The sequence below is a fragment of the Theropithecus gelada genome, chromosome 6, assembly GCF_003255815.1.
Source record: "Theropithecus gelada isolate Dixy chromosome 6, Tgel_1.0, whole genome shotgun sequence".
NCBI lineage: Eukaryota > Metazoa > Chordata > Mammalia > Primates > Cercopithecidae > Theropithecus > Theropithecus gelada.
This window is the reverse complement of record NC_037673.1, coordinates 67,807,598-67,828,339: the sequence shown is the minus strand read 5'-3', so window position 1 is coordinate 67,828,339 and position 20,742 is coordinate 67,807,598. Positions and strand designations below refer to the sequence as shown.

At 39.5% G+C, this 20,742-nt stretch overlaps 1 protein-coding gene across 4 annotated transcripts in view; it reads right to left on the bottom strand.

Moving 5' to 3' along the window:
* PTCD2 (pentatricopeptide repeat domain 2) overlaps positions 1 to 20,742 on the bottom strand; it is a 37,858-nt gene that overhangs the window by 11,232 nt on the left and 5,884 nt on the right. Inside the window, exons 3-8 of one of the 4 annotated variants that reach the window (XM_025389446.1) lie at positions 20,266 to 20,395; positions 15,612 to 15,729; positions 11,721 to 11,799; positions 11,225 to 11,316; positions 8,386 to 8,499; positions 4,824 to 4,898 (exon numbers count right to left, since the gene is read on the bottom strand). In XM_025389446.1, the coding sequence (XP_025245231.1) occupies positions 4,824 to 4,898; positions 8,386 to 8,499; positions 11,225 to 11,316; positions 11,721 to 11,799; positions 15,612 to 15,729; positions 20,266 to 20,395 (608 nt within the window). The remainder of the gene's footprint in view (positions 1 to 4,823; positions 4,899 to 8,385; positions 8,500 to 11,224; positions 11,317 to 11,720; positions 11,800 to 15,611; positions 15,730 to 20,265; positions 20,396 to 20,742) is intronic. The other 3 variants (XM_025389449.1, XM_025389448.1, XM_025389447.1) reach the window with 3 other exon arrangements.

The window sequence follows — 20,742 nt, the reverse complement described above, 5'->3', positions numbered from 1 at the left end:
CTCCTTTCCTCCCTGTGCACCCTAGACTTCCCAGCATAAGCTAGAACTGTAGGGTGACCTAAGTGGGTAGGAGAAAGGGGCATTAAGACATTCACCCGTATTAACAAATAAATGATAAAAGCAGCAAAACCACTTGTCAATTCCCTTGCAAGGTAAATTCAATTCCAAAGTGGATCTCCAATTGGAGACAAGCCAGGTTTATAGACAAACTATTAGAATTCAAATACAATCAGTGGAAAGTTACCCTGCATGGGTCTCTGCTACTTTCAGACATATTCGGAAGTGGAAATTAATTCTTTGACGTGAAGCAGCATTGCTAAAGAGGGTCTATGTTTGAGATAAATTCAGACTGAAAAGGCAGCGTCAACATACAGGTGTTTTGATGAGATCTGTTAAAACAACGCAGTATGTATTAAGAATTAGCTGGGAAAATAGGAAACTGGGCCCTTTGGGTCACACTGGTAACAGGAACAATTTAATAAAACAATTAAGTTAGGGAGAAAATTTGTAAGTTCAAAATTCAATTGACAGCAGCAAAAGATTTTAGCATAAGGCATTAATTTTTAAAGCACATCAGAAAAAAAATTTCATTTATTTCTGTGAATACTGACTAAACAGACTCTACTCAGCCTATCTGTCAGTTTCCATCACTCAATAATTAACAAGTTGCCTTTAAGGATTTCAAGCAGATGAGTCATCCTTGGAGAAGGTAAGGTCCATGCAGTCATTTTTTAAACTGTGCTCTACTAACAGACACCTAGAATCTAAAAGATTACTAAACTTGAGAATGGCAACCATATCTTTTTCATCATCCCCGAGGAAGATGACATAGGCTTATATTGCAACATGAGAAATTTGGGTTGAACATTTGAAAGAATTTCCTGAGAATTTTTAAACACTGAAACTATCTTTAAGTTTCCCGACAGTGGGTAGTTCTGTGACGCAGTTCAGAAAGGATGATTCATACTCAGTATCACTTCAAGGTTCCTTGCGGAGTCCTTGCCTGAAACACGCCCATCCCACTGCATCCATAGGCTGACTTTCTTTTCCAGCCCTCAGAGGAAAGGAGCTGTTCCTGCTGCCTGGTGGCAAGCACATGCTTTTTTCACCATGCCCTGCATTGCTCCTCCTATTGGGAATGGACAATCTCATGCTCAGCAAGCTCATGTTTAACTCCACCAAAGCACCTTCTCATTTGGCGGGAAAAAAAAAAAAGAAATCAAATCATTACTAGATTCTTTCGGTTGTTGTTGGAGACAGGGTCTCATTCTGTTGCCCAGGCTGGAGTGCAATGGCGTGATCTCCACTCACAGCAGCCTTGACCTCCCAGGTTCAAGCAATCCTCCTGCCTTAGCCTCCCAAGTAGGCCAGGATTACAGGCATGCACCACATTCAGCTAATTTTTGTATTTTTAGTAGAGATGGGGTTTCACGATGTTGGCCAGGCTGGTCTTGAACTCCTGACTTCAAATAATCCACCCACCTCAGCCTTCCAAAGTGCTGAGGTTACAGGCATGAACCACCGCACCCAGCCCATTACTAGATTCTTATAACTGTGAGAGATAGGCCAGGATGGAAGGAGATGAGAAATCTAAATCCAGAGGTGGATTACATGCACTAGTGGGATTGTGTTTTCTGACATCCAGTCTTGTGTTCTTTTTATTACTCAAGAGGAGACACTAATCCTAGTCCTGGATAAAAGAGACACACCTTTTTCATCTCTGTAGGTCTGGAGTGGTAGGGAAATCCTAGGCTTCACAGTCAGAGTTGTTGGTGTTAAAACTCTGACTCTGCTATTTAATTAGTTGGGAGAACTAAGGTAATTTACTTACCCTTGAATCTTCATTTTCCACATCTATAATGTGGAGAAAAATTGTTTTGATAAAGTTGTATAACAAATCTAAAGTACCAAGCATGATACCTTAGATAAATTAAATTAAAACCCTGCTTACCTCAGTTTGATTGCTTATCACCAATGTGTACCGAAACCCTCAACTTTGCTTGAACTCTAGGAAAAGTGACCAATGATCCAACTAAAACACTTTTCCCCCTGTTCTCCTTTCTTTCCTACCTGATGTTATAAGAGACTTGGATAGCTTTAGCTTTAGTGAAAGAGTATCTTGCTAATCCCAGCAGTTATATTCTGTCCCATCATGATAGATGGGTCATCTAAAGGACACACTCTCAGAAGCAGTTATATACTGGAATACCAGAGCTGTCCATATCCAGGAGGAAGCAGAGAAGTCAAAGACATAGTGTGCCTGCTGGAAGACCAGGCTTCCCAGTCTGTTTAGCTTACTGATATCACTTGCTCAAATGACCCAACCTTCTGGACTCTGGACCTTTGCCAACCTTGGCCTCCCAGACCTGCTTTAGCCTATGAGCTTTTCAGGCTGACCCACCTGCTCTGACCTGTAGTTTCTGTTTCAGCCCCCAAGATGAACAGCAGCTACCTGCAGCAGGCTAAGACAGGGAGGGCTCTCAGCCTCTTGAATTTCTACAAAGCTGCGAGTCCTTCCCTCTCTTTTCTGGTGCTTCCCCTGCCTCACCATTAATGCCTTATAAACTCATTTCTGAGCCCTCATACTTCCCTGCTTTCTTATGGCATTCATCAGTTCATATCAAATCCATTATCAGGTATATTTAGTTGAGTTCATGCCCTCCAGGTTTACGCCCTTTGAAACTAAAAAGTCTCTTTGTCGATATTTTTCTAGTATTTTGTTTCTTCCATTCCAAATTCATTTCATTTTTTCAAGTTCTCTGTTATCACTGTCTCCATTTTTCTGGTTCGTTGGGCTCACCTTTCTCTCATGTAAAAGCATTTTGCAAAGTAAAGTTGAGGTCCAATATGAGGTATTCTTACGGCATACTTCTTGCCTGACCTTGTTCTCCAAAATTTACCATAAATGCTCATCTAGTCATTCTCTGAAAAATCACCTGGGCACTGGTGTGGGATGACATTTGAAGATAACTACTACGGGCAGAACTGAAAAGCATTATTATCTTTAAGTATGACTCTTTCAGAAGTTTGGAGTTATGCATAATTCCTGTTCACTAGGTTCTAGGATTTGGTACAAATGAATATTCCTTTTAATTTAACTCATGTCAAACAAATACTATTAGTATTAGCAAATACTCATTGAACACTGACTACCTGCCAGGCACTATGCTAACTATTTTATATGCATTATTTATTTTAATCCCCACAACAAAAAGATAGCTACTATTACTGTTTCAGATCAAAGGAAATTGGGGGGTTTCCAGGGGCAAATTAACCTAAGGACTCAGAGCTAGTAAGAGGTGGTTACAATTCATAGTTCATTTTTTTTTTTTTTTTTTTTTTTTTTTTAAGACAGAGTCTTGCTCTGTTGCCAGGCTGGAGTGCAAAGGCGCGTTTTTGACTCACTGCAACCTCTACCTTCCAGGTTCAAGCAATTCCCCTGCCTCAGCCTTCTGAGTAGCTGGGACTACAAGCAAACGCCACCACGTCCGGCTAATTTTTTATATTTTAGTAGAGATGGGGTTTCACCATGTTGGCCAGGATGATCTCAATTTCCTGATCTCGTGACCCACCTGCCTTGGCCTCCTAAAGTGCTGGGATTACAGGTGTGAGCCACCGCGCCCAGCCACAGTTCATATTCTGTTAAATAGAAGCTCCACCAAAGCCAATCTCCCAACAAATAACACCCTCCACGTCATTCCCTCCAACCCCACAGTCCTGTCTTCCTCCAGAGCACTACTCAGCAGGTACCTGCCCTAAGGGTCCCTCACATTGCTCCTGCTGGCCACCCCGACCCCCTTCATCTACTCATCTTGGAATACTCCATTGATTGTGACCTGTTATCCTAGTTGTGTCATGCTAATGCTTACACATTTCCATTCTTCTGAAACTGTTTTCTTCATCTCAATCCTTTGACTGTTTCAGAAGACTATAAGCGCCTGAAAGTTTTTTTCTTTTGCAACTCCCTACACACAAGCAGACGCAGTATACAAGGAGTCTCAATATGAGCAGGCTGAATGGGGACTATGGTGTCCTTAATGACAAGATAGTCTTTTATAATTGGTCCAGGAAGGTTTCATGACTCACTGCTCAAACTCTGGAAGTGGTGATAAGCCTCAAACTTTATTATTAGCATGAATCTAGCAAATCTGAGATAATTTTTTTTCCTTTGCTTTTAGTTTTAGGGATTAAGGTTTTGCATGTCTTGGTGATATGCGTGCAGCCACTCGCTGACCCAGACCACAAGGTCCCAAATAAGTGTCCTGGGTGGCCCAGGTAAGTTAATGGGGAAGAGGACCATGGCATACTGGCAACATAATAAGAATGACAATAGATAACATTTACTGAATGTTTACCACATGTCAGGCACTATTTTGTGTACCATAAGTATATAAGCTGATTAACTGCAACAATGCCATGAGTTAGATACCACCAATAATATGCAGTTAGCACATAGGTTTCTCTCAAGGCTTGGTAAAGACCCTGGAGGATCTGTCTCCATCCCCTCCTCGTCCCTACATCTACAGCTTTCTTAGCCACACCTCATGTCTTCAGCATCTAGCCATGTCTTATATATGAGCATATCTACCTCTCTCCTACCTGTTTAAAAACTCCTGGAAGCAACAGCTGTGTTGATTCTTCTCACAAGGGTGATACTGTAATTTTTCACATAGAAGAACTCAATAAATGACTGTGGATTTGAATGAAAACCTTGGCAGATCAAGTCATTGTATACAGCCAAAAAATTTAAGCATAATTTTATTATAATACATTTATTATAATACATTTCAAGGCTTACCTTAAACCACAAAGAAGTCACTTACATTTAAATTAGTGCAGGCTATGCTTTCTGGATTCATGATTTGAGAAAAAATGGACACAGCTTTTGCCAACTCATTCTAGAAGGAAGAGAAACAAATCATATTCCATATCATAGGAACTAATGTTATTGTAAAAGTTCACTTAGAGAAGGCAGTATATTCCTATTAAGGTGACCTCAGGGTTTTGAAGTCCACAAAGAAAAAATGTTTCGGAAATCAAAACTGAACACTCCATAAAACGCTCCATCCAGTCGCATATTGTTGAATGTTTTAACAGCCTGCCTGAGTCCAGTTCTTAAGACGCAGGCATAAAGTTGGCATTTCCCCTTCTCCTATTGGAATCAGCTTCTAAAAATAGGAACAAGGAACAAAGTGCAAAGCCTGTCTTTGACATACATAATTAGAACATAGAAACCTCAAACCACAGCAGAGCTGGAAACACTGCCAGAAACATTGGAAATGGAGGCTGGCAGGGTTCAGGAGAAAGCAGTCAGAGGTGGACAGTGCTCTGTATCTCACAAAGAACCTACAACAGTACAACTCTCAAAGGTAAGGGCACAACCTGAAGTACAAAACCTAAATTCCTATTTACAATGATGAGAACAGAGTGTAGGACTAGTAAAGAGAACTTCCGTGGATCCTTGTGGTGGCAGAGAAGAGGCTAGTCAAGCGTTTCCGTAGACAAGCCATATTCATAGGAAGCAGGAGGTTCCTAAGACGGCAGCAGCAGAGAAGAGACTGCATACCAAAACCTACCTCAGTGCCTATTTCTGTTGACTTAAAAAAATGAAGCCTGTGTATACTTGTAGACAAAACTCTGGCTTATATGAAGAAAAATCCTGCTAGTCTAGAACAGTGCTCTGGTGTCCCGCTCTGTTGTTCTCTCTCTCTCTGACATGAATCTATAAATGACTGATCTAAAAGAAACAAGTTTTTCTTTTATTTTTGAATTTATTTATTTATTTGTTTATTGAGACGGAGTCTTGCTCTGTTGCCCAGGTTGGAGGGTAGTGGTGGAATCATGGAGCCTCAAACTCGTGGGCACAAGCTATTTTCCTGCCTCAGTCTCCTGAGCAGCAAGGACTACAGGCATGTACCATGTACTACTGCACCTGTTTTATTTATTTACCTATTTTTTGTAGAGACAGGGTCTCCCTATGTTGTCTTGGCTGGTCTCAAACTCCTGGCCTCAAGTGATCCTCCCCTCTCCCAAAGTGCTGGGATTACAGGCAGGAGCCATTGTGCTAGGCCTGAAACTTACACTTTTCAACGATGAATAGTCAAAAAAGAACCACCACATGACACTCATAAAGAAGGTATTTTCAAAAGGAGGAAAGGAACACAGTAGAACAAAATTAAGAAAACAACTGGTACAGTGGCTCACGCCTGTAATCCCAGCACTTTGGGAGGCCAAGGTGGGTAGATAGAAATGAGAAAAATGAACAAGATCACGTCAATCAGAAGTAGAAAAAAATCAGGCAGGCCTTAGATTTCTCCACAGCAATATTCTATACCAGAAGACAGAAAAGCAATGTCTAAAAGTACCTCAAGAAAAGCAAATGTCACCCTGAAATTGTAAATCTGGCCAAACTGTAGTTCAAGTACAAAAACAACAGGCAAATAAAATAATTTAAAATACCAAGAACTCAAGGGATATTGTTCCTCCAAAGAATTTACTAAAATACTCACTTCAGCCAACAAAGAGAAAACTGGAAAAACAATTAGCACCTAACAACCTGTTTAGCTATACAAAGGACTCAAAAGTGGGGAGTATGGCTACAGAACAGAGCGTAAATGTTATACGCCTGGACAATGAAGCAACGTTAACACTAACGAAAGTTAGAAAGAGAAGGAAAAGAGATGAAAGGTGAAGAAGGCATTCCCATTTCCTTATCTTTATTATCAGCAGGCCAAAAAATATCACTGAAAACTGACAAATCAAGTACATTTAAGAGTAAAGTGAACACTATCAAAGTAAAATATGAGCTAAAATGGGATGTTGGAGGGGGAGGAAGAAAATAAGATGAAAAACAGAGGAAATACACTATTTTCACCATTACTTATATTAGGGAATTAACAGGTCTTGTCCAAAGAATTAAAGAATTAAGAAAATCAAAACTATGGTTTTAAAGTCACCACTAGAGCAAAAATACCAACTAGAGAAAATAACCACATGGCATAAGATAGTAGAAAAACTTACAGAAACAAAAAGCATCAAATGAGACCTAAGATCAAATATGTCATATTAATATAAATGGATATTAAAAGATTAGCATCATATTATAAAGCAACATAGAAATTTATGCAGTATATAAGAGATAAAGTTCAAACAAAACAATTCAGAAAGATTGCAAAAATAAAGGATAGGAAAAGTTGTATACTGGGCAAATGCAAACCTCATCAAAACAAAGAGAGAAATAAGCAAAAAGAGGGATAGAGTTATTAATATTAGATAAGGTGGAATTCAGGGCAAAAGCAGTAAACATTCCTAGATAGGTACTTTATAATGCTACAGGGAGGGATTCACAGTGATGATGTAACAGTGATGATGTATCTGTGCACCAAACAGTATAACTTAGACTTAAATAAAGAAAAACTACAGGAGCTATACAAAGAAAGAAAAACACATGTCTTCGAAGAGACTTTAATTCACTCACTCACCTCATGACAGATTAAGAAGACAAAATAATTCCCCTGGACAGCGAGAGAAGCTTAGAAAGTTAAAAAAATGATCTTGGCCCAGCAGAGGCCTAGGAAGTGTATAATCTCTTAAGTCTCGTCCTTCAGTGACTCTTCCCAGCAGTATATGGAAATGGATCACCCTCATGTTTTGATTTCTAATAATAAAGAGTTCTCCAGCTATATTTTACCAGCCAGGAAAACAACCTGGTTTGGTTACTATTTTTCTGCTATAAAATTTCCTTTTACCACATAGGAAACATATAAAGCATTTCATATTGTTTAGGCTCTGGAATAGGAAATCTCAGGAGAGGCTCTTCCAGAGGGATGTGTGTTCCAGGGTTCCAGCTCTAACTCTGGCATCACTGAGGCATGACCTCAGGGAGGTCCCCTCTTATCTCTGGGTCTCTGCTACCTCCACCTGTCCAGTCAGGGGAATGAGGCTAAATGATCACTAAAGTCACCCAAATAACAGCAGTAGTTGGGTATAACTATGAAGTATGTGATGGATCCCACTTCTACAATGGGTTGACACAGCAGTCTTCATTCATCTGAGGCTAATTCAACTTTGGAGAGCATTAAATTAAACTGTTCTCTGAGAACGTTACAACGTCATCCGATGACTTGCAATTTTCATTTTAATTACTTGAGAAATTTCTCTACCCTTCTATTTAGAAATGCATGTTAGGTCCCCAACTGTAAATATAAACATTCTTTGCCCGTACAGGTATAGATATAGGTTGCCATGGCAACAAAGGCATTGGTCTCTTTATGGGGACTACTTCTTTATGATGCAGTCAGAAGGAAAAAAGTAAAAGCAAGGACAAATAAAAGTAATGAAGTCCTGGCCACTCCCAGTTTACTTATGTACACCACAAAGCTTTACCTGATTCAGAGCTAACGCCACAGCGAAACAGGATGCTCTCCTGGAGAGAATTTCTCCTTTGAGTAGAGCTTCTTCTCTTAATGTAGTACAGATTTTGAAAGACTCAGGGCTATTCTGTGAGGAGACAGGATTGTTCGATTAATGTTATAAACCTTTAAATTCAATAAAATGATTAATAGTGCTCAATATTTAGAGTTCCTTTTGTAAGGATTTCCTAGAGCCTACCTTAAGCCACTTAAAAGATTAAGCCCCATATAAACACTATTTGCAAATACACCAGGCTACTGATATGTTAGCAGGTCAAATCTAAATTAACTTTATTTTTAAAGCTCATTTTCAATTTTCTGAATCGGGGCAGTTTTTACCAGAAAATAAACACATCTCTTTGTATCTGGGCAGGCTAGTTTCTAGACACAGACCCCATAGTTTACAAGTATAAAGGTTCTGCCTGCTACTATATTAAATAGCTGATTAAGGCTCAACAACACCAGGAAACTTTTTCTGGGGAATTTCCAATCTGAAAATATTCATATGTCAAATATTTGAAAACATGAACACTAATTTGAACATAAATTATAAAAGAATCCTCTGAAAACAGAAACCTCAAAAAGAAAAATCCAAGAATGTCAGTGATATAAAAACAGCAGTGGTAGAACCAAATCCTCTTCCTTTGTGCATGCTGTGGGGGATTAGGTTTATGAGAGCAGCCTGGCTGTGCAAACTATGTCATCTGTCATGACAGGAGTTGCAACTCCTGTCAAAATAGAGTTCAAATGGGATGAGAGAGGACAGTTCCCAGAATTGATGTGGAATTTTTACTGGCTGACCAGATCACTTTTTCAACTCATCTCTACTGGGTGAAACAAGTTATTCTTGGACACAACACAGGGGAGAAAATCCTCTGGCCTTTCCTAATTTATTTATTTTATTTTTTGAGACGGAGTCTCATTCTGTTGCCCAGGCTGGAGTACAAGGGCACGATTTCGGCTCACTACAACCTCTGCCTCCCCAGTTCAAATGATTCTCCTGCCTCAGCCTCCAAAGTAGCTAGGATTACAGGTATGTGCCACCACTGGCTAATTTTTGTATTTTTAGTACAGACAAAGTTTCACCATGTTGGCCAGGCTGGTCTCGAACTCCTGACCTCAGGTGATCTGCCTGCCTTGGCCTCCCAAAGTGCTGGGGTTACAGGCGTGAGCCACTGCGCATGGCCTCTAAGCAGAACTGAAATTCTCATCATTGCAGCATACACTCAGGGAGGCATCCCTAAGTGGAAGATGAGAAGGCTGAGAATTACAATGCTGAATAAGTGATGCTCTAGTGCTGTGTGGTTTTTTTTTTTTTTTTTGCCTCCTAGAATTGTAGAATGGTATGAATGAAAGAATTATTGAATCCAGAGGTCAGCAAACTATGACCCTTGGGTTAAATGTAGCCTACAGCTAAGAACGACTTTAACATTTTTAAAGGCCTGTAAGAACAAAAACAAATAATATGGGGCAGAGTTCATATGAGGCAAAGACATACATGGCCCCCAAAACCTAAAATATTTACTATCTAGCCTTTTATAAGAAAAGTTTGCTGACTCCCAAATCTATCTCATTTGTAAAATGAGATAGGTGATCAGTTCACAGCTATATAAGCCATATATATAAGCTATATAATACCAAAGTGGAGACTAGACTCCGAGTTTCTCAATTTCCAGTTGGTTTTCCTTCCACTATAACCCAGCTATCCCCTTGTTTTGGAAAACTGGCATTGCTACACTCTTCAGGAGGGTTTTTCAACAGCCCATGTTCTTCCACTTCGCTTAGTGTTCCTTTGTTTTCAGTACAAAGAGGTTTTGTGTGCCAGGTTTCCAAAGTTTAAATGGTATGAATGACAACAGTAATACATTAAACATTGATCATTTCACTATTTCAATAATCATTCACTAAACATTGAAGAAACAGTTTCTGTAGGCAAGAAATAATCCTGGTACAGTAATAATAAAATAACTTTTTTTTTTTTTTTTTTTTGAGACAGAGTCTCACTCTGTTGCCCAGGCTGGAGTACAGTGGCACGACCTTGGCTCACTGCAACCTCTGCCTCCTGGGTTCAAGCGATTCTCCTGCCTCGGCCTCCTGAGTAGCTGGGATTACAAGGTGCATGCCACCACGCCCAGCTAATTTTTTGTATTGATAAAAGAACTTATAAGTCATGGTCTCTGTCCTCAGCGTTCACTTTCATGTCACATATGTTTATTAAAGAACTACTGGATAGCAGGCACTGTGTTAGGTGGTAGGATACAAAGATGCCTCAAGGAGCTCACATTCAAGTGGAGAGAATGGAACGTGCATCTACTAAGTACATTAGGCTGTGTCAGAAGTACCAGGGAGGTGATACAAATAGAGCACAATTAAGGGATATCTGGAGGTGACAAACATCACTTCCAGTTTCAGTGACTATAAAAACCTTCAAATATGAAGACAAAGTAGTCCTTGAAAGCTCAATGAAGGAAGCTAAGATTTCCATAGACAAGGACAACAGGGAAGATGGATCTAGCAGAGTCCAGCATGCGAGATGACTTTAAAGCAGAGCCCGAACCCAACACATTGCCTCTTGTTCTCACTATCCACACAATCACCAGAGAAGAGTGAAAGATGAAAAAATTACTTTTCCCATAAAACTGTCTGATAGGGCTAACTTGAGTTTTCTAAAAATAAATACATTTAAAATTAAAACATTTGCACCAGATGGAAAACAGACTTCAGAGGAACTGAATTTTATTTATATAGAGAAAAAAAATCCTCTCTCAAAGACTTCCCACAATGCTCTCAAAGTTTAGGGGAAGGAGTCTTACCAGTTTGTAGCAAATTGCAAAAGCAAGAACATAGGTATCTTTGGTGAACTTCACATCTTGGTTTTTCATCTCTATCAATACTTCCAAAGCACCTGCCAAAAGTGAGAGTGGATCACAGTGTTAATCAGATTTCCTCTACTGTTGGCCCCCAAAGCGCTCATCTGTTCAGCACTATCTACAGAAAAGTGTATTTCAACAAAATAAAAGCTATTTCTCAAGTCATTTAGCAATTAGCTACATGTTGAAATAAACTATGAGGTCAAACAGGAAGAACTAATGTTTTAAAAGCTGCTTCACAATTTTAGCATAAGTAAAATCTGGGATATTTAGTTTAAGAGATGATATGCAATACGATGTTTTCAAACTTCATAAGGTCTCCAGAATTCAGCCACTTATCAGGGATATAAGAATCATTTTTGCATGGCTCATTTTCTCCCCTAATTCCCAGGCCAGCAAACAGCAGAATTTTTCAGCAAATAGAAATTGCAGTACTTACTTTCATATTTGCCTTTGATAAATAACATGTCCATCAAAATATTGAATGATGTGGAGTCTGAGAAGAAACCTCGTAAATGCTAATGAAGAAGAACAATACAGTTTGGTTAAAAGTTAAAACTATTTATTGAGGAGGTACTTTTACTGTCTCTTATCTATCCAGGTCTCATTTTTCTGCATACTTTGCTCATTTGGCCATCTGAATTCTCTAATATATTTTATATACTCAGGTTTTATTTTTGAAAAAAGTTGGCCGGGCACGGTGGCTCACGCCTATAATCCCAGCACTTTGGGAGCCCAAGGCAGGTGGATCACGAAGTCAGAAGTTCAAGACCAGCCTGGCCAACAGGGTGAAACCCAGTCTCTACTAAAAATACAAAAATTAGCCAGGCATAGTGGCAGGCGCCTGCAATCCCAGCTACTCAGGAGGCTGAGACAGAGAATTGCTTGAACCCAGGAGGTGGAGGTTGCAGTAAGCTGAGATCGTGCAACTGCACTCCAGCCTGGGTGACAGAGCGAGGCTCTGTCTCAAACAAAAAAAAAAAGAAAAAAGTTAAAATGCTTTCCACTCTCTTGGCTGTCATGCTGAGAGGTACAGCAAGAAATCTCTGGGTTTCATAACTACCATGAAGGACGTCTTTAAGGAAACGTCATCTGTCATGCTTAGGAGAAAAGAAACTAGCTAATTAACCCTGGCAGAGTGGTCCTAGAAACTAGGTGCCAGCTATTAACATGAAATGGTAGCTATAAATATACTTGAGGACTAAGGCAGGAGGGTCTCACAACTATGGTCTTTTTTTGGCAATGGATAATACAGAATTGATTACTCGCCTTTTGAAATAATTCTCCAAAACAGTGGTTCTCAACATTTTTTTCCAACTTGTATGTATGTATTTAATTGACAAATAAAAATACATTTGGTGGCTCACGCCTGTAATCCCAGTACTTTGGGAGAGAGAGGCGGGATCGCTTGAGGCCAAGAGTTCGGGACCAGTCTGGGCAATACAGCAAGATCCCATCTCTTAAAAAAGTAATAAAAATTAAAAAAATTAACTGGGTGTGGTGGCACAAGGCTGGAGTCCTAGCTACTTGGGAGGCCGAGGTGGGAGGATCACTTGAACCCAAGAGTTACGAGACTGCAATGAGCTATGATAATAGTGCCACTGCATTCCCGCTTAGGTGACAGAGCAAGACCCTGTATCCAAACAAAAACCCAAAAAACAGTACGTTGTTTTGAAATATGTATATATTACAGAATGGTTAAGCTAAGCTAATTAACAGATGCATTACTTCATGTACTCATTTTGTGTGGTGAGAGTACATAAAACCTGTTCTTAGGCAATTTTGAAGAATACAATACATTGTCATTACCTATAGTCACTATGTTGTACAGAGAAATCCCTTGTACTTATTCCATCTAACTGAAATTTTGTATCCTTTGACCAACATCTTGCTAACATCTCAACATTTTGTGTGCCCTGATAATGGGACACATGGTATTCAAATGTGTCATTAAACGCCTTGCTCAAGTCCACTCTTTTCTGAGCACCTACTACGCAGACCCTGTTCTAGGTGCTGAGAATAAAGAAATGATAAACAGGACATACATACACCCTGCTCCAAACCCAACTAGGGTTTGTAATCCAGCAGAGCTTAAATTCTGGTGGAGAAGACAATGAATAAGACAAGTGAAAAAAAATTAATTTCAGCTATTAGTGAGGTCTATGAAGAGCAAGTAGAGAAGACAGATGGAAGGTAGTCAGGGAAGGCACTGTGAGAAGAGACCTCAGTGAGGTCAAGGAGGGAGCCTCACGGATGAGGATGCAGAATGTTCCAGTTAGAGGCTGTGAGCTCGCCATGGCTGAGGAAGAATACATAGGTCCAGAGTGAAGTCAGCAAGGGAGAATAGGGAGATGGCACAATGGGCCCCCTAGGTCAGAGTCAGGGGTCTGGGTTTTCTTCGAAGTGTGAAGGAAAGCCACCAGAGCAGCCCCAGCCAATGGAAAAGTATTTTGAGTCACCAAGGATATTTCAGAATCACAACATATGTGACTCTAAATTTTCAATTAGCCTCACTTAAAAAAGTAAACAGAAATAGACTAAATCATTTAACCTACTATAATGTAATTTCAACATGTAATCAATATACAAATTATTAACATACATTGCATTCTTTTTATAACAAGTAATTAAAATGTAAATTTGAGTTAGCCACAGTTCAACGACTCCATGTGGCTACCATGTTGGCAACACTACAGGGTTTTAAGTAGGGGATAAGAGAAGTTCGGGTAGAAGCAGGATTAGGTCCTATGTCACTTACTTGAATTTGTTCATCCTATTCCAGAAAAGTTACTTATACGTGAATTTTTCATATACAAGCAGGCTAAAAAAAACACTTTGCTTTCATCTTTTTTTTTGTTTTTATCACCATACTCGTGGCTATGATTTATTACAGTGGGAAGCTTTTGTTTTCCTTTAACTGAAACATTAACATATGTTTATTAAAAATAGTAAAATAATACAAAAATGTATAAAGTAAAAAGTGAGAATTTTTAATAATTCTACCCCTAAAGATAAAGTGAGTTAGTGTATATCTTCCCAGTATGTACGAATTTATATTTTGTTAAAATGTTAATGTTAGTATGTCTTTTTTTATGGAAAAAAAAACAGGATCGAACTATTTGTACTGTTCTAAAACAACCTTTTCTCTGCTAACTAATATATTATGGTCATCTTTCTAATACACAGGTGTCATTAAAGAGGGGCAAGCCTAGAGTTAACATGCCCACCATGTACAGAGAAAATTTTGTATAAAAAAAGAGTAAGAGGCAGAAAAACAACTCAGCTTGTTATGTAAGTTACTAAATATACAAAAATGTACCTGGTGGTCAGCTGTGGCCCCAAAATTTAGCAAACATTTCTGATTATGGGAAACTCAGCCTCATGAAAAGCAGTCTAAGCTTATACTCCCCCAAAGTGATATTTCTGTCCTCTACATGGTCTCTGGTAATCAAAATGACTTTATTATAAATGAGTGAATTTATAATGTCTCTAGGTCACAGTTTCTTTATCTACAAAATGGAAATCTACCTTATCAAGGCTATTGTGAGAAACAAATAAAATGAAATATTTAAAGTACTTAAACACAATGCTGAGGACATAGTAAATATTCAATGAGTAGCTATAAAAATAATTATTCGGTGAAACCCCGTCTCTACTAAAAAATACAAAAAACTAGCCGGGCGAGGTGGTGGGCGCCTGTAGTCCCAGCTACTCGGGAGGCTGAGGCAGGAGAATGGCGTAAACCCGGGAGGCGGAGCTTGCAGTGAGCTGAGATCCGGCCACTGCACTCCAGCCTGGGCCACACAGCAAGACTCCATCTCAAAAAAAAAAAATAAATAAAATAATAATAATAATAATTATTATTATTTACTTTTGTTTTTAGGAACAGAAAGTCAGAATATGTGAGGGAAAGTATTTTGAAAATAGAAAAGCACCTCCCAAATGTAGTCTTCAACCAGAAAAATACCAATACAAAATCGAGAAGGAACACAGGTAAAGGATAGGAATGTCAGTCTTTAAATGGAGACTGTCTTAAGCTCTTCTCTATTGAAAGCCCCTAAAAGAGCAGGTGTACAACCCACAATGATACACATCCAAGGTAGGATCATCTGTACCTGTACCTCCTCCACACTTGTTCTATATCACTCCACCCCTCTTTCACACAAACTGACTGCAAAGAAACTTAAAAATGCAGAGAAGTGCTCATTAGGCCCAGCAGCCTTTCTTTGAAAATCGTTTAACCCAGGAATAATGTGCATGGAAGAGATGCCTTTTCCAATATCACCAAAAACACATACATTGGCAGAGAAAACAATTAGGAAACAATCACCTGGTCTTTCAAGAACTCCACTGCAGATTCGTCGAGATCCAACTCATAACACAGCCTCACAAAAAGCGGTCCAAACTTATACTCCCCCAAAGTGATATTTTTGTTCTCTGCATGGTACCTGGTAATGAAAATGATTCAATGAGCCAAAAGGTAGGACACAGGAAAAAGGACAGACACAGACTGTGGCATGTACTATGCCAGGTGCTGGGACACAACAGAGAATAAAGTTCTCTCACAGTCTGGAGGAGGAGAAGTGGAGATTTCAGACAATCAGGAATCCTGGAGTGCAGGAGTATACCAACCATTTAAATAAACAGAGTTTATAGCAGACTGACATAAAATAAAAGAAACAGGAAAAACGTATGTTGTAATCATTCTCTAAATTTAGAAACAACCCCGAGACTGAGTGTGAGCACATCTTAGGAAATAGCAGGAGTCTAGTAGCATCTGTAAGTGCGTCAGAATGGGCCCCACCCAGAGGAGAACAAGGGAAAGAAGCGGGGGTGATGCTCTGTGTTCCTGGAGGCTGGCTTCACCCTCATATAGGATGGCAGGCAACCAACAGTCACATTTACAATTTACAGCAATCTCTCTGCTTTTCTAAGTTTGGGAAAGGTACACAGGAGTTACGATCACCTGGCTAAACAAATTAAATGTAGTTTCGAATGTTTACGTTTTAGGAAAAGGCTAATCTCAAAGACAATGATGTGTTCTATGTGGCTTGAGATTTCTACAGGCAGCCAGTCTGTCAGTCAGAACTGCATATCACTACTGTAAATTTACTTTCAATAACTAACTCTTTTTACTTTAGACACCAAGAGGACAATATGTGACAAATATCAACAACTCATGATTACACGTAAATCGGATTTGAGAAAGATTTATTCATTATGAATCTTCATATTCATATTTATTTTAGATTTAGATTCATACAATGAGTGAACCTAAAATATCTTGGGGAGAAGCACTGACGACAAAACAGGATACTTTTTACCTTCTGCTAAAAATCATCGAGGAGTTAGAGTAATTACGCTAGTCTATTCTAAATGCATATACTACAATGATACCATAATAGAATGATGAGGTGTACTTTGATACATTTCATTATCCACTTATAGAAGTTACAAATAGGCTGGGCGCGGTGGCTCACGCCTGTAATCCCAGCACTTTGGGAGGCCGAAGCAGGCGGATCACAAGGTCAGGAGATTGAGACCATCCTGGCTAACACGGTGACACCCCGTCTCTACTGAAAATACAAAAAAAAAAAAAAAAAATTAGCTGGGTGTGGTGGCAGGTGCCTGTAGTCTGAGCTACTCAGGAGGTTAAGGCAGGAGAATGGCCTGAACCCAGGAGGCAGAGCTTACAGTGAGCCGACATCATGCCCCTGCACTCCAGCCTGGGCGACAGAGCAAGACTCCATCTTAAAAAAAAAAAAAAAAAAGTTACAAATAATATTCATTGCTTCATTACAACACTTATAAATTGACTTGTTGGAAGGCAAAATAGGATAGTGGTTAAGGGTTTTTAGGCTCTGAATCCAAACTGATCATTCAAATCCTAGCTCTTCTACGTGTGTGATGATGAGCAAATTAATTAACTATTCTGCACTTCTGTCTCCTCATCTGTAAAATGGAGGGAAAAAGAGAACCCAACTCAGTTTTTTTTTCCGACGATTAAATGAGATGATGTGCCTGGCACATAAGTCTTCAACGTATGTTAGCCCTTATAAAATGTAAGGCATGCTAAGGAAAACATCTTCAAACATCAACATATTTCAGTAAATATTCTCATGAGAAACTTGTGCCAGATTAAAAGCAAAAGAAAGCAAAAACAAGTTTTCTGATTTGACATTAACATGCTAAATGACATTCACATTAATAAAAGTGCTAGAAAGTCACTGAGATAATGAATTGCCTTCTGGACAAGAAATATTCAAGAGGATCTAAAATCCCTCAATAAACCAAACAGCATTTGGTCATCATAACGAGGGTATTAAGATGCTCCCCATTTTTGGCTCAATAAAAAGCTTATGTTTCAGCTCATGACTCTCCTTTCCCCGTCATGGGCTGCCTGACTCAGGGAGAAAGAGAACGTGTTGGTTGTGCCTTGGATCTACCCATCTTTCCACTTGTCCAGCTGTCTACAACCAGAGAAGGAAAGGTCAGCAACTAGGTAGAGATTTATTAGCATTAGTAAAGGAATTGAGCAATACTTTTGAATATTTATGATAAAAATAAGAGTAGAAAGAGTGCTCAGAATATTTATCTCATTTTACTACTCTTACAAACATTGAATAGCTTTGTGTAGTAAAATGTGTGAGAGGAAAACATGCCAGAGGGAAATGATTTAACTTTGTGAAACTGAAATACAGAATTAAGTGTGCAGATACAGTGTGACTTTAAATTAGCATAACACTTTTGGAAAATAATCTGACAGTTACATATTGATAAACTTTAAAAAGTTCATACCCTCCGATCCCCAAAAGGAAACAAAGAGTAAGTTTTAAGGAGCGAGTTTCTCATCATGACATTATTTATACTGGTGAAAAATTAGAAAAAACTTCAATGCCCAACAATATGGGCATAGTTAATGAAACTACCTAACGTACAATAAATACTGTATTGTCATTAAACTATGATTCCTAAGGATATGATTAACAAGAAAATATATTAATTTAGAAAATAATTATACAGCAATAACTATAACAAATCTTTCAAAACAACGAAATCTTTGCATCTGTGGAAAAAAAAAAAACTGCAAAAATATTAACAGTGGTTTCTTAGATGGAAGCAACAGGCCCCAAAGATGGCTGCCATCAATTCCTTCCCTCTCTGTATGTGCATATGGCTCCATCCATCCATAGGTAGAATCCTTTTCCCCACCTCTTGACTTTGGTCTGGCCAGGCAACTTGCCTTGACCAAGAGAAGCCATGCCAATTCTGGGCAGCTCTATCATGCCTGGCAGCTCACATCTGGGTTGTGGGCCAGTGCAGCTCAAACCAACAAATGAATGATGAGGCACTCCAGAAAGAGGGGGGGAGGCCACATGGAGGAGCAATGAGGCATCACAAACTCAAGAGAGGCCTTCTTGGACTGTGCAGTACAGCCCAGCTACCACCTGACTGCAAATGAGTGAGTGGCTTCATCTGACACCAACCAAGAACTGCTCAGTGGAGATGGGCCTGAATTCCTGATCCAAGGATTATAAGAAATAATAAATAGTCACTGTGTTAAGCCATTAAGTTCTGGTGTGGTTTGTTATATAGCAACAGACAACTGAAACAGCAGAATTTGTGATATATTTCTTCTCTCTACTTTTTGGTGTTTTTCAATTTGTCAATGAATTTTTAAAATTTTTTTTAACTTAAAAAAAGATATTTTTTCATGTTATAAAATTAATGTCCACTGTAAACAAGTTTGAGAAATCAGAAAAATATACATTTAGACAAACAAAAAATACATAATCCATAATTTCCAGAGAACCAGTTAACTTTTGGTAGACAATCTTTCAGTATTCTTTATATGATTATCTTGTATTTCTCTCTATAAATGTACATATAAATGCAGGTTCGTATGTAGAAACAGATCTTTTAAAAATGGAAAGGAGGGCTGGGCGTGGTGGCTCATGCCTGTAATCCCAGCCTTTGCGAGGTTCAGGTAGGCAGATCACTTGAGTCCAAGAGTTCGAGACTAGCCTGGCCAACATGGTGAAACCCCCTATTAAAAATAAAAAAATTAGCCGAGCGTGGTGGCAGGCGCCTGTAACCCCAGCTACTTGGGAGACTAAGGCAGAGAGAATTGCTTGAACCTGGAGGTGGAGGTTGCATTGAGCTGAAAGATCGCACCACTATACTCCAGCCTGGGTAACAGATCGAGACTTCATCTCAAAAAAAAAAAAAAAATAGTTAAAAAAAAAAAAAAAAAAAGGAAAAGAGCAATGAACGTAATTTCAGAAATGAAGTCTATTGATTTGATGTCATACTGCTCCCTGGTAAGTGAAGCCTTTGCTGGCTTTCCCAGTGGCAGGCTATGCTTACATGTGAGTTCTTTCTGACATGGGAAACTTTAATAATGGATCAGAAAGGCATAGCAGGACTGGAGAAGGGAGAATAGTTAGGAGTCCACTGAAAGGATTCAGGTGAGAGACATTAAAGCCTGAACTAAGACACTGCCAATGGGGAGAGAGAGAGAGGAGGGCTGGAGCTGAGGGAGATACCAAGGAAGCGGAACCAAGAGGATTTCTTACCCTATCAGGAAAGAGAGGCAAATGAGATGAGAGTAAAGAGGCTCCAAAATATCTGTCCTGAGTGACTAGCCAGTGAGAAGGAAAACAGACGAAGAGCAATGAATTTGCACATGTTGAATTTGAAGACCTAGGGGATATGTCAGTGGAGTTAGTGAATAGGCTGGTAACTTCTTTAGACATAAAATATCTGCTTTTCTATCCTCAGCACCCAGCATGTAGTAGGAACCCAGTAAGTGTGTGCTCAATAAGTGAATATAAGTGTCTGGAGTTCAAGGTAGGCATCTGAACAAGAGATTTGGAAGTCACTGGTGTAGAGGTGGCAACATCTTCGAAGTGGATGAGACTGCTCACAGAAAGGAACAGAGTAAGAAGGGATGAGGGTGGCAGCATTCCAAGGAAATGCCTCACCTGTAAATGACATCTTTAGCCAGCTCCACGTGGTCCCGGGACTCACACAAATGAAGTAAGGTTATCAACTCCTCCTTCAAGATGAGCTTGTTCTGGGTCAGCTTCTCTTTCAAGTGTCTAAAATAGGTTTCTGGAAGAAAGCACAGTATGGTGACCATCACTCAGGCTGACTGGGAGTAGAAGAAGTCTGACCTCAGGAAGATGGGGAAGCCCTACCCCGCCTCACTGCAGAGGGGTACTGAGAGGGGCTCAGGGATGCACAGCTGCCATCACTGGCCAATCTCCTCTGGAACAGTGTCAGCAGATGGCACCTGTCATAGGAGGCAAGGGCATGGGCACAGGGCCAGGCCCACTCAAGACTCTCTAAAATAAAATCTCTGGGGTAAGAGCTCAAGAATTGGCATTTTTGATTCCCTAGGTGATCCTCTGGTATACTAAAGTTTGAGAATTACTGTCCCAGAGGCTTGGCTCAAATAA